We start from the raw sequence: 15,123 nt of genomic DNA, 5'->3' as shown, positions 1-15,123 counted from the left end.
TCTCACATAACCAAAATTATGGTTGATTGAGGTGTGGGGAATGAGCAGGCCAAGGTGTGTATCCCAGAGTACCACCCCCTCCCCCACTCCCGACCAATCTGGCGGTCCTGAAATGTCTGCGTCAGATGTTCGTGTTCACATTGTGAGGAAAGTGTGCGGGTGCGCCATCACACAGGAAGCATCCCCGTATTTGTGGATTTCCGGAAGGCTTTTGACACTGTAGCACACAAGCGTCTCGTAGTTGAATTGCGTGCTTATGGAATATCGTCTCAGTTTTGTGATTGGATTTGTGATGTCCTGTCAGAGAGGTCGCATTTCGTAGTAACTGACGGAAAGTCATGGAGTAAAACAGACGTGATTTCTGGCGTTCAACAAGGTAGTGTTATAGGCCCTTTGCTGTTCCTTATCTGTGTAAACGATTCTGGAGAGAGCTGAGCAGCCGTCTTCCGTTGTTTGCAGACGACGCGGTCGTTCATCGACAAATAAAGTCATCAGAAGATCAAAACTAACTGAAAAACGATTTAGAAAAGATATCTGAATGTTGCGAGAAATCTCAGTTGACCCCAAATAACGAAAAGTGTGAGTTCATCACATCAATGCTGAAAGGAACTCGTTAAACTTCGGTTACACGATAAATCAGTCTAATCTAAAAGCCGTAAATTCAACTAAGTACACAGGTTTTGCAATTACGAATAACTTAAATCGGAAGAAACACATAGAAAATGTTGTGGGGAAGGCTAACAAAAGACTGCGTTTTATTGCCAGGATACTTAGAAAGTGTAACAGATCTACCAAGGAGACTGCCTCTTTTAGAACACTACTGCGCGGTGTTGGATCCTTAGCAGACAGCACTGACGGAGTACACCGAAAATGTTCAAAGAAAAAAAAAAGGTTCAAAAGTCTCTGAGCACTGTTGGGCTTAACTTTTGAGGTCATCAGTTCCCTAGAACTTAGAGCCACTTAAACCTAACTAATCTAAAGACAACACACACATCCATGCCCGAGGCAGGATTCGAACCTGCGACCGTAGCGGTCACGCGGTTCCAGACTGTAGCGCCTAGAACTGCTCGGCCACCCAGGACGTCAGTTCACAAAAAGGCAGCACGTCTTGTACTATCGCGAAATATAGGAGAGAGTGTCACAGAAATGAAACACGATTTGGGCTGGACATCATTATAAGAAAGGCGTTTTTCGTTCCGACGGAATCATCTCACGAAATTCCAATCACCAGCTTTCTCCTCCGAATGCGAAAATCTTTTGTTGACACCGACCTACATAGGAAGGAACGATCCCCATGATAAAATATGAGTAATCAGAGCACTTATGGAAAGACACAGGTGTTCATTCTTTCCCCGCGCTATACGAGATTGGAATAACAGAGAATTATGAAGGTAGGGGAAGCCTCTGCCAGGCACTTAAATGTGATTTTCAGAGTATCCATGTAGATGTAGATGTATTCGTTGCTGCAATGGCACAGCCTCCAGATAGGTAGGCAATACATAAATGAGAGTGTCCATATAATGCGTCCCAGTTAACCTTTGTGGTAGCACGTATGGCTCCATTAATATATGGCCAAGTACATCTCTCCATAGGTCGACTGAGAATCGACTGAGAATTCTGAATTGCATTGGGTATTTACACTGGCCCATACGTGCTGGTAGTCACCAATAAAAACAGAGATCCTCAAAGGTAAGAGGTTCTTATATTACCTTCTGGGATCCCAACCCTCTCTGTGAATTGCTTTGGGGATTTACATCTGCCCATACGTATTCGTTATAGACAATCATGACGCCATGTCTTTTAAACCCTGCCTAATCGGTAAATAAAATCTTGGAAGCGAACATTGGATATGTAGCCATTCGCAGAACCACCGTCTGACATGATGATGATCCTGTGGTCTTTCTGCCTGAATGCGCGTCAGCTGATATGAGTACAGTTATTGTACGTAAAGTACCCCCAAAATGAGAAAGTCAGACACGCCTTCTGCTACTGCTAATTGCCGCACACTGGTGCCACGGCCTTCTTCCACCAAACGCAGCACACGATCCTCCATGTCAGACGTGTAAGCCGTGCAGATTGTGCGAGGCCTTCCACTGTCGTCTTCCAAGGTGCAAGACTACCTGTGTCCCTCAGATGCTGGAAAAGTCGGTCGAACAACTTTTCAGAACAACTTATCGTATCCGCCATTTCACTTATCGAGCAGTATTGGAAGAAAAATAAAAACTTAGTACACTATTTATACTTACAAACAGCCCAATACGAGGTGCATTCAGGTTCTAAGGCCTCCAATTTTTTTTTCTAATTGACTACTCACCCGAAATCGATGAAACTAGCGTTACTTCTCGACGTAATCGCCTTGCAGACGTACACATTTTTCCCAACGCTGACGCAATGATTCCATGGCAGTGGCGAAGGCTTCTTTAGGAGTCTGTTTTGACCACTGGAAAATCGCTGAGGCAATAGCAGCACGGCTGGTGAATGTGCGGCCACGAAGAGTGTCTTTCATTGTTGGAAAAAGCCAAAAGTCACTAGGAGCCAGGTCGGGTGAGTAGGGAGCATGAGGATACACTTCAAAGTTGTTATCACGAAAAAAACTGTTGCGTAACGTTAGCTCGATGTCCGGGTGCGTTGTCTTGGTGAAACAGCACACGCACAGCCTTTTCCGGACGTTTTTGTTGCAGTGCAGGAAGGAATTTGTTCTTCAAACCATTTCCGTAGGATGCACCTGTTACCGTAGTGCCCTTTGGAACGCAATGGGTAAGGATTACGCCCTCGCTGTCCCAGAACATGGACACCATCATTTTTGCAGCACTGGCGGTTACCCGAAAATTTTTTGGTGGCGGTGAATCTGTGTGCTTCCATTGAGCTGACTGGCGCTTTGTTTCTGGATTGAAAAATGGCATCCACGTCTCATCCATTGTCACAACCGACGAAAAGCAAGTCCCATCCATGCTGTCGTTGCGTGTCAACATTGCTTGGCAACATGCCACACGGGCAGCCTTGTGGTCGTCCGTCACCATTCGTGGCACCCACCTGGATGACACTTTTCGCATTTTCAGGTCGTCATGCAGGATTGTGTGCACAGAACCCACAGAAATGCCAACTCTGGAGGCGATCTGTGCAACAGTCATTCGGCGATCCCCCAAAACAATTCTCTCCACTTTCTCGATCATGTCGTCAGACCGGCCCGTGCGAGCCCGAGGTTGTTTCGGTTTGTTGTCACACGATGTTCTGCCTTCATTATACTGTCACACTCACGAACGTACTTTCGACACATCCATAAATCCATCACCACATGTCTCCTTCAACTGTCGATGAATTTCCATTATTTTCACACCATGCAAATTCAGAAAACGAATGATTGTTCAAGTAAAACGTCGCCATTTTAAGTATTTAAAACAGTTCTCATTCTCGCCGCTGGCGGTAAAATTCCATCTGCCGTTCGATACTGCCATCTCTGGGACGTATTGACAATGAACGCGGCCTCATTTTAAAGCAATGCGCATGTTTCTATCTCTTTCCAGTCCGGAGAAAAAAAAAATCGGAGACCTTAGAAGTTGAATGCACCTCCTACATTAGTACAAATATAGTATTATCTTCTTGTGTTCATCTAAAACATTGTACAGATGTATGGTATACCCAAAAGATTAATATGCGCGTATTCTTCTGGTCCTTGGTGGATCTGATAGCCGGCCTCGTGTTGCCGTTCGTGAATATGCTACTAGATGTCTTGGTTGACGTTATCCAGATAAAATTGGTTTCATCTACTAAAACTTCACCTCTCCTTCCACCATCGCGTGACAGAGGTCGTCCACGGACTCGCCATATCCCAACTATTAAGGAATATATTCTGGAGGACACACACCAAGAATCGCAGTTAATTACACGTAGCGTAGCAATGCATCGTCGTGTCTGGCGACGCATGGTTGTTGACGTGCTGCACGAGCATCGGCTGCACCCCTACCATTATTCTTTAACACAAAACTTCCATGCTGAAGACTAACGTTTTGCGGATGCTATTCTGTGAATGGTTCCAACAGCAACAAGAGGTCAACAACGACTTCATGAACACCGTATTATGGTCGGACGAAGCAGCGTTCACTCGTGAGGGTATTTTCAACATGCACTATACCCACCGTTGTTGTGGCGTTAACCCGCATGTCCCCCGCGACCATATATATCAAGTTCTCTTTGGCATTAACGTCTGGGTCGCAAAGGGGGTTGGGTAACTACTTGTTGTCTGATGGTTTGATTGCACTGAATTATCATACGTTTCACTCAAACTATTTGCTTGACGAAAGATGTTCCACTTCATGTTCGGCAGAGCCGAGCTGTTCTAGGCGCTTCAGTCTGGAACCGCGCGACCGCTACGGTCGCAGGTTCGAATCCTGCCACGGGCATGGATGTGTGTATCGTCCTTAGGTTAGTTAGGTTTAAGTAGTTCTAAGTTGTAGGGGACTGATGACCTCAGATGTTAAGTCCCATGGTGTTCAGAGCCATTTGAACCATTTTGTTTTGTTCGGCAGAGGTTATGGTTCCAACATCACAGTGTACCTCCAGTCTTTGGATTCAATGTGCGACTATATGCACACAGAACATTTCCGGGATATGACTTGCACAGGGAGGTCCATCACGTGACCTACATCCCCTGGATTTCCTCCCGTTGGTACACTGGAAGGAGAACGTGTGTTTGACTGCGACGACACATGTGGAATAACTAATAGCTCATGTTCATGGTGCTCTTGTACCTGTGGATGTACGTGCCGGAGAGGGGGTGAGCACCTGCTCTGAGGAAAATATATGCTTTTGTAAACGTCTTACGGTCATTAATATCGAAATTATTATTCTCACCGGCTACTAATGTGTCACATCTGTGCGGAAGTACTGCATATGGAATAAATGACTAGTAGATGTTGAGCTATTTAACTGTGCAGCCACCTTTAGCATCTCGGAATTGATACTGTTTCTGTAGATATTCGCCCGCATCTCGTGGTCGTGCGGTAGCGTTCTCGCTTCCCACGCCCGGGTTCCCGGATTCGATTCCCGGCGGGGTCAGGGATTTTCTCTGCCTCGTGATGGCTGGGTGTTGTGTGCTGTCCTTAGGTTAGTTAGGTTTAAGTAGTTCTAAGTTCTAGGGGACTTATGACCACAACAGTTGAGTCCCATAGTGCTCAGAGCCATTTGAACCATTTTGTAGGTATTATTTTATATGTCTTGTCACTCATTTCAGCTGTCTTCTTCTGACATGTCTGGGTGCGGTTTGGTTATGCTCACCATTATAAAATACTGTTCTATCCGGAAATGTGTGGCTTAAGAATCGGTGTATACTACGGTATTATATGGCAGAATGAAACTAATAAATAAAATAAAAAATACGCCTTTACCTACAATTGAACGCTCGTCCTCCTGCATGCTACCTCAAAACGCTATCCTCTGCACCAACTGCTCAATGCTATTGAGTTGTGCTGAAATAGCTAGTTACCGTGAGTGGTGTGACTAAAGATAAAATTTTGTGAGGCACATTTTTGTGTTGCTAGTGTGTGAGGAATCGCGGTCCGAAGTCCGAGTGCACGAAATTTCCTTCGCTCTCTACAAACAAAGAGTGTACTACAAGTATTGATGAAGTAAAGCAACGTGTGTTGCTGAGGTGTCATACGGCGCCAATGTTTTCTATTGGTCCCTGCTCCTACGGCCAGTAATACCACTCTCAAACACGTATGCTTTAATACTTGCGGGATAACGCAGTGAATCAAAATGACATCTTTAACAAACTTTAGTTAATACCTTGCAGCGAAAATGCGGAAAGATAATCAGTTCCACAGTAATCCACTACGTCAGCTCGTAGGACGCATGATAAGCATTGCAAGTGCTTTACTATGATACCGCGACCAGCGCTTATCTCCGATACCCGAAACCGGATCCTCGGCGGCGTTTCTTATCCCCTGGAACGTATTCACATCTTAGGCACATAATCCTCAATGTATGTTCCAAACCAGTTGCTGTCAAACATATGCAGTACGAGTCCGTCCAAAGTGCTACGGTAACTGAGGTCGAGGCGCATCGTCTCACCGCCCTCCTCGCCTCGTTTCACGCTTCGCGCGCCACCTCGAGAGCGCCAGCGAGACACCTGCAAGCAAGTAGACGCGTCCTCTGTCGGCGTCGGACACGAACCCAATACCCGCCGGAGGTGAAGTAGAGCCGCATGTGGCACCAGTGCCGACACGGCACTTTTCCCATTTTGAACGGTGTCTATTCCTCTTCAACTGCACTGCCTACTAAGCTATTCCAGTATCTCTAGCCTAAGGAGACTTCAAGCGTCCCGGTCTCATTTCTTCACTTGTTGATTCTTCCTGATATTAAAACTTCCTGAACAATCTCTTAAAGTTCATCACTGGGAAACTACCGTGTGACTTTATATCTGCTACATCTTACACTCCAATATCAGATATCGGTATCTCTGTCTGACCACGGTGTAATCCAATTAAAATCTTTCCATATCTCACGACCTTTTCCTAGTATACCTCCCACTATTATGATTCTCGAACAGAGTATCCGCTGTTCCCAGGAAAATTTGTTACAGAAGTTTGTTAATCTTGCTCTTCTCTCATTCCTAGTACCAAGTCCACATACTCCTGTGACTCGCTCTCCTATTCCTTCCCCTGCAACAGATCTGCTATAATCATTGCCATTAGATTTTCATCTCCGTTTAGGAACTGAATTACCCATTCAGTATCCTCATATACTTTCTCTATCTCCCGATCTTCAGGTTGTGACGTCGTCATGCAAACCTGAACCATCGCGGTCAGTGTTGTTTTGCAGCCGGCCGGAGTGGCCGAGCGGTTAAAGGTCTGGAACCGCACGACCGCTACGGTCGCAGGTTCGAATCCTGCCTCGGGCATGGATGTGTGTGATGTCCTTAGGTTAGTTAGGTTTAAGTAGTTCTAAGTTCTAGGGGACTTATGACCACAGCAGTTGAGTCCCATAGTGCTCAGAGCCATTTGAACCATTTTTTGTTGTTTTGCTATCGATTCTGATGACAACAAACCTACCACTGAACTGTTTACAGTAACACACTCTCTGCCTTGTCTTTCTATTCGTAACGATTGATACTGCCAGTATGACATTTTCTGACGATGTTGATAATACCCCATACTCATCTGACCAGAAATCCTTTAGTCTTCTTTCCATTTCACTTCACTGACCCACACTATGTACAGATTGAGCCTTTCCATTACCATTTTCAGATTTTCTAGCTTCCCTAACACTTCCAGGATTCTGATATTCCATGGTAACACGTTGAGGCTTCTAACATTCCATGCCCCTAGTTATCCTTTTGTTGGTTTTCAATCTGTTTCTCGTGGTCTGCTCCCCCTTGGCAGTTCCATCCTTAGATCCAACCCGGGAACGATTCCGGAATTTTTCGCCAATTGAGAATGGAGCGATCATCATGACACTTCTCAACTTCAGGCCACATGTTCTGCGAATACATATTACATGTCTTTAATGCAACGGTGTCAATGTTTCGTGCCGTTAGTCATTGCTTATTCTTCCTCATTCAGGGACTGTTTTCCACCCCATGGGTCCGATCCTCCACCTCTTTGACATGTCCGTTGGTAGAATTACGGTGACTTCTATGTTTAAGTCTTAGACAGCAAATGTTAATTATTATTGAAAATTTGAGTCGTAGTGAGGTTTAAATTCAGGACCGAGGACGTTTTGATTACCAATATAAACCCTATTCCTAGACCACTGGTAAACTTGGTAGCCAAGATTTCTCACAAAGTGCAGTGCGATAGTTCCGCTCTTACCTGACATCTATCCAGCAGTGCGTCATGTCCGGCAGCATTAACTCACAATGGAGAGAGAGAAAGTCATCCTCCCAGGTTTCGATATAAGGTAATATACGCTTTCATTGTACGTCATGGACGTGCCAACGCCTTTGCAATTACCACATGCACGCTGATGACTTCAAGTTATACTGACTTACAAAATCAATAAACTTGAGATCAGCTCAATACCGAGATGTATTCACTATCGCAATCGTTACAGGAGATGGGATTAAAGCTCAACCAATAAAAAACCCATGCGCTACTGTTCGGTCATTCTTGGATTCTCCACCATCTTAAATCCTAATTGGTACAAATATCAACTTCTCTCCTTAATGAGTCTAGTAGTAATAGCAGATGAAAATCTGAATTGAACTGAGCACGTAACGGGAGTCTGAAAAAGGCGTCAGCACGTCTCCATGCCCTACAAGAATATTGGACGCGCTTTCGTCTTGACAAGAAGAATAAGTTTGTGCAATCAGTTGTACTTCCACTTATTGTGTAAAGTAATGCTATCCTGCAAGGCCTATCTCAGAAACACACACGGCACCTGGAACTGGTTACGAGTGCCTGTTTTCGTTATATTTATGATGTTCGACTCTTTGATCACACTTCACCATCATAGGCACTGCTATTTTGGCTGCATGGATACCATTCCCTAGGTTACCATACACTCTGTCTTCTGTACAGTTTTATATCTTTCCTCGACCTTAATGCACTTCCCTTATTACCAAGAGAGCGTAAAATCCATCCTGTCTCATTCCAACCCTCAGCCACAATCTCATAGTCTTTTACAGTAGCATGAATCTGACTGGAATAACCTCCTGTATTATATTTGAGAACCGAATAATATCTCCACTTTCAGAAGACAGCTAATGACGTATCTACTTAAGCAATAATGAAGATTGCCATTGACCCCTATACATATTTGTTTGCAACCATATCATGTCATAGTATTCGTAGCTGGTGCACTCTCCTTAAATTTACTTTCACCAGATCACCTACAGATGCTTTTTATATCTGCCACTATTGTTATCTTTACTACTGTCATTCAATTTGTTATTAATGCTATCATTACTATGATTGAATTTTTCTATTATTATCATTGTTAGTGGCAGCAGACGACCAACCAGTATTAACTTCATTAGTTCTCATTCAGTATTGATTACTCACATTGGAACTATAGACACTCAGATCATTTTAATACTATTTAATCATACTAAAATTGTTATTTCTTTGGTAAGTGCGACATAAAAAATGAACTGCATTTATGATCACCGATGGCCCAAATCAGATCAGGTTAAAAAATTAATTGATAAAATTTACTTAATCGCAGGGACAAATTTTAATTTCAGTGAATAACCAGACACAATGGAGATTGCTTCTGAAACCCTACTTCGACCAATAACTGAATTTTGCTCGTCTGCCTACGACCGTTACCTGGCAGCATTGACAGACTGAATACAAACAACAGAAAGAAGAGCTGCGCCTTTCATCATACGTTCGTTTAGTAAGCGATAACTCACCAGGTATATGATCTTCCACCTCCGGTATTAGACGACACAAGAAAGTTCATATGCATTATCTAATAGTTTGCTGTTACTGTTCGGAGTGTGTATGTTCCCAGAGGGGTCAACCACTATATTGCATCTTCTTACATATAACTAGCGAAACGGCAATGATGTCCAAATCAGATTGACACAATGCCGTCCGTTGTCTTAGCAAGAATATCCATCTCTCATACCTTTCCGAAGATTACGGCTAGTGCAGTGGAACACGAAGTTGTCCTTCGCCGCTCCGCCACGCCCCCCCCCCCTCCTCATTAAACGCTGCAAGAGGGTTTGTGGAAGATAGAAAATAGAGGCAGATGTAGACGTAGAATGGATGATTTGCGAAAACCGTTTCGTTTACAGATGTCAATACTTTATAGATGAAAACAATTCCAATTAAAATTTAATGTTGTTCCTTTGTGCTTCAGGTTTGGAACTGGCAGACATCAGACATCGCACGACTCTGAACTATTTCTCAAGCTGTTGCTTGGGTACTGGCGTTATGGCTGCTGGCTTCTTAGGTTGGGGTCTGCGCAACTGGAATTACTCAATGTATTGTACTGCAGCACTTTTCATCGCACTGATTTTACTTTTCAGGTAATATTAACAGTGAAAATACTAAGGAAACCGTTATATATTCCAAATAAGCTTTATTGTGAGGACTATATACTTTCATTTTCACTTCTTAATATCACATTCCTACGGCGTTACGAAACTTCACCTGAAGTGTCATTTTCTCTCTGTATATGTCCTACAGAAAACATGTAGTGCTCTTGACATCCTTCAATAGAAAAACAAAATAGGACACCACTATTTTCAAGACAATATGGCATATACAGCTGTGTGTAATATACAGATGGCTATTAACGTTGGAAATTGTTTGATTTCGTATTTTTCGCTATTTTCAACTTCTGTTTTTGACAATGGCAACACAGAAATTATTTAGAAAAACTTTAGCCCAAAAGGATCCGTCGTGCTGTGTCTTATCTTCGATTTTTTTTCCTTGTCGGGAGAGAAGGTAAAATTAACCTCATTCGCATAGCATCTACCTTATTCATTGTGTGTGTTTATAGTCGATACTTCGTGTTTTCCTTTCAGGAGCACAGATGAATAATTTTTATGGTTGTTCAACACATGAACACGCTACGTATAGCTGTCAATAAGTGAACACAACCTTTTAAAATCACTTCGCAACAATGGAAACTGTTACGTTGTCATTTATTGATGGCATGGGAATATAACACAATTTAATGCTGAATTACACGATAGTTAAATGAAGCTGAATTCGTGTTGTGACTACTGACTAACATTTTTCTCTTCCTGGTAAAATTTTCGCTTGTGTGAGGTTGTTCAGAAGTTTCCTGTGAGAGCACTCTGGAAACATTAGCGAATTTAGATTTGTTGGGAAGTTTACGCTCTTGTCTTCGTTCAAATAGTGTAAATGAATTTAAATATTTTTCCTCCCCTGTATCATTTCCCGTATTCGCTAATTTCTTGGTAGAACTACGACATACGTTATGACTAAAATTTCTCTCTCTCATATCCTCTGTTCGTCTACGTCTAGATATATCATTCGCAAGCTACCGCACGGTACGTCGCGAAGGTTACCTCGAACCACTTCTAGTCAGTCCCTTCGTTGTTCCACTCGCAAATGGTGCACAGGAAAACGGTGGCCTGTGTGCTTCGTACTAACCAAAGTTTCCCTTATCAGCGAGGGAAAGTGAACCCTAGTTTCCCGTATCATATCTTCACGGTGGAAATATATAGTCGTTTGCGAGTGGAACAGGTAAGCTAAGATTAGTTGTGGTACAACGTACCACCCGCGATGCACAATGTTAGCTTGGAGATTACATATGTAATTGTACATGTGGAGAGGGTGTGTGACAGAGTAACGCGTTGGCCTGCATTGCAGTGTACCACGTTAACTTTTAATAAAAAAATATGTAGTAGCTCAGCACTAGATGATCCCAATCTATATTACAGTGGTGGAAAAGATAGCAACAAAAAAAATTAATTACGTAGAATAATAAAATTTCGGGAATACTTTTTCTAGGTAAAATATTTAAATGATTGACTTTTCAAGATTACAGTTAATGTAGGCGGGATAAGCTATTGGAAATGTGAAATACTGCTACGTTAAAACTAGGTGTAACAGTCAGAATGTTTAAGGGAAGAAAGCAAACGAGCATGCATTGTATTCTACAGGTGCAAGATGTCAGTTTGTGGGATAGATATCCATGTTTGTGGCATTTGGTCGATAAGTAAACGGACGGTTAATGCTGCTCGTAGATGATGCTAGAGTTGTTATTCGATGATGCCCCACATGTGTTCAACTGCAGACAGATATGGTAATCGAGCAGGCCAAGGCAACGTGTCGAAACATGATGGGTTACAATGCTACTATACGGTTGAGCGTTATATTGTTGGCAACATCTCCTGGAATACTTCCAGCAAGTCCAGTCACCCAACTTGCACACAGAGTAGCAGTCAGGGTGCGTCGGACAACTGGGAGAGTGCTCCTGCTGCTCCTACTAAATAGCACATCAAACCATAACTCCACGTGTAGTCCAGTGTGTCTAGCACGCAGAGAGGTTAGTTGGATGCCCTCAGATGGCATCCTTCTAATCAATAGACGGGCGTCAATGGGACCGAGCCAAATCTAGTTATAATCAGAAGACACAACAACCCTCTACCTTGCCTCAAGTCAGCTCTCGCTCGACACCACAGAAGTCGCAGATGATGGTAGTTTGGCGTCAGTGGAGTGCATACTATACGACGCCTGTCTAGGAGCTGTCCTTGAAGTAAGCGATATGTAACAGTTCGTTGTGTCATTGTGGTGCCAACTGCTGGTGAAATCGCTGCTGCAGATGCAGTACGATGGGCCAGACCCTCACGCCGAAGACGATAGTCGGAGCTCTCGACAGCGCCACGTTACCGTCCGGAATCCGGTCTCCTTCCGGCCTTACATTATCGTAACCTCCGCTGCCAGGAATCATGTACAGTGGCTACATTCCCCACAAAGGCCTCAGCAGTATCGCAGAAGGAACGTCCACGATCTGGTAGCCCTATCACATGACATCGTTAAAACTCAGAGGGATATTGATAATGCAGTCTTTTTCGCCTTAAAGACATCAAATAACCGCGTCCAGTCTCAAAGGTGAATAAGGTGTGCGGCAGGGGAGTGTCGTAGGACCGTTGCTATTCACACCATACATAAATGACCTTGTGGATGACATCGGAAGTTCACTGAGGTTTTTTGCAGAAGATGCTGTGCTGTATCGAGAGGTTGTAACAATGGATAATTGTACTGAAATGCAGGAGGATCTGCAACGAATTGACGCATGGTGCAGGGAATGGCAATTCAATCTCAATGTAGACAAGTGTAATGTGGTGCAAATACATAGAATGATAGTTCCCTTATTATTTAGCTACAAAATAGCAGGTCAGCAACTGGAAGCAGTTAATTCCATAAATTATCTGGCAGTACGCTTTAGGAGTGATTTAAAATGGAATGGTCATATAAAGTTGATCGTCGGTAAAGCAAATGCCAGACTGAGATTCATTGGAAGAATCCTAAGGAAATGCAATCTGAAAACAAAGGAAGTAGGTTACAGTACGCTTGTTCGCCCACTGCTTGAATACTGCTCAGCAGTGTGGGATCCGTACCAGATAGCGTTGACAGAAGATATAGAGAAGATCCAACGGAGAGCAGCGCGCTTCAATACAGGATCATTTAGTAATCGCGAAAGCGTTACGGAGATGATAGATAAACTCCAGTGGATGACTCTGCAGGAGAGACGCTCAGTAGGTCGGTACGGGCTTTTGTTAAAGTTTCGAGAACATACCATCACCGAAGAGTCAAGCAGTATATTGCTCCCTCCTACGTATATCTCGCGAAGAGACCATGAGGATAAAATCAGAGAGATTATGGCCCACACAGAAGCTTACCGACAATCCTTCTTTCCACGAACAATACGAGACTGGAACAGAAGGGAGAACCGATAGAGGTACTCAGGGTACCCTCCGCCACACACCGTCAGGTGGCTTGCGGAGTATTGATGTAGATGTAGATGTAGAAGGCTCACCACTGTTACAGCGCGCATTTTCATCCTTGTAGTGGCACTACCAGCGCCACTGTTAAGTGATTGTCACCAAATTTGAAAAGACATCTTTTTTCAGACATAGAATCACACCGACAAACTTTCATTTATGTCACACATCTCCTACTTAGTACTGAAACCTTTTTCCTCAGTGTGTATGACGTGTGTACCATTGAGTCTATGTACTGATATGACGGCCACGCGATAAAATTCTACCTTCTCCTGTTGTGAAACAGTGATATGAAAGCTGATCGGTAAGGATGAGTGTTGTGAGTGTGACTGTGAACTACCTCCTGTTCCATATCAGTGACTGTACTCACAACTTCTTTCGCAAACGTAACGCCGAGACTTTACGATCTATTTCATGGAGAGAGTTTCTGAATGACTTACTATGGTGCTCGCAGGTGGTTCCCGGAGTCACCTCGGTGGCTGGCGTGCAGAGGTCGCGAGGAGGATGCGCTGAGGCTGTTGCGGCGCATCGCCGCCACCAACGGCGGGCGGCTGCCTCCGTTCGCTCCGAGGGTGATGCGGACCGTGGCCAAGGCCCAGAGGGACAGGAAGGGCTTCCTCAGCCTCTTCTCCAGCTGGAACGTCTTCAAGAACACGGTGCTGCTCATCACTGCAAGGTATGTGAGGAAGGGAAAAACGCATCCAGAGAACTTCTTTGACTTAAATGTAGAACCGCGCAGTGGTATTCTTGACAGAGCTCTGCTCTTGCAGTTGGAACAGAAGTTGAGCTAGTAACACGAATTCATTGTAGTGGAAAATAATACGGTTCGCTTAATCAGTTCCCCTAAAACTTAGGTACATGAACGAAGTTCAAATCAAAGATTTCGAGTTGCATTTGATAACGCTGTCAATGAAACCAATCAATTCTACTTGTCACATTTTTCAAAAAGTACAACTGACAGCTCTATTCGAGTGTTCCGTACATGTATCCAACAATCAGTTTTAATGCTATCTGGAGGTCGTTTGTGGGGAGATGTTCCACCAGCAGAATAGCTTTCAGATATGTCGAAAAAATATTTCTTCACTGCTGGCAGGAAACGCTCGCATTAATGTCGCCGTTAAAAGAAGTGTACGTTTCCAATCAAAGAGCCCATGGGAGATAATGAGGTGGCCACTGAAAATACTTAAACAAAGTACAGTCTTAGACATAAAAACTGACCGCCGACCGGCCGCCACAGAGACTAAGTCAAAGTCGTTCACCTAAGGTGGCCTATGAAACTGACCGCCATCTCTACTATCTGGCAACACTGTAAAAAGCGGAAGTGTCAGGAGGATGTGTTCTCTACTTCCAAGATGTTGTCGGCTTCTGTGAGCCCATGGTCTAGTGGTAATCGTCGTGCATTCTAAACTTGTGGTAGCCTGTTCGCGTCCAACTGTATTTTTTTTCCTCATTTCGGACCTCGTCCAAAGTTATGAGTCAGATTGAACATTGAAGATAATTCGCCTCACATTCTACCCACCAGCAATAACAAGTACTTCCAGAAACAATACCGCAGGACAGCTCGTGGCTGCGATCAGAACAGCTTACGCTCGAGCGTTTCCTCGCGCTGCAGCGGCTACCGGCCACCAGCCAAACGCCACCCGCCGCCTGCAATACGGCGACGCCCATGTGAACGCGGCGCCACGCTGTCAGTGTAT

At 44.0% G+C, this 15,123-nt stretch overlaps 1 protein-coding gene across 1 annotated transcript in view; it reads left to right on the top strand.

Annotated features, from left to right (window-relative positions):
• LOC126176542 (solute carrier family 22 member 7-like) overlaps positions 1 to 15,123 on the top strand; it is a 193,807-nt gene that overhangs the window by 89,858 nt on the left and 88,826 nt on the right. Inside the window, exons 5-6 of the mRNA XM_049923699.1 lie at positions 9,805 to 9,973; positions 13,881 to 14,102. Coding sequence (XP_049779656.1) covers positions 9,805 to 9,973; positions 13,881 to 14,102 — 391 coding nt within the window. The remainder of the gene's footprint in view (positions 1 to 9,804; positions 9,974 to 13,880; positions 14,103 to 15,123) is intronic.

The sequence above is a fragment of the Schistocerca cancellata genome, chromosome 3 (assembly GCF_023864275.1).
Source record: "Schistocerca cancellata isolate TAMUIC-IGC-003103 chromosome 3, iqSchCanc2.1, whole genome shotgun sequence".
Classification (NCBI taxonomy): domain Eukaryota; kingdom Metazoa; phylum Arthropoda; class Insecta; order Orthoptera; family Acrididae; genus Schistocerca; species Schistocerca cancellata.
Note: the sequence above shows the minus strand (reverse complement) of the source record. Positions and strands in the feature narration are given on the sequence as shown.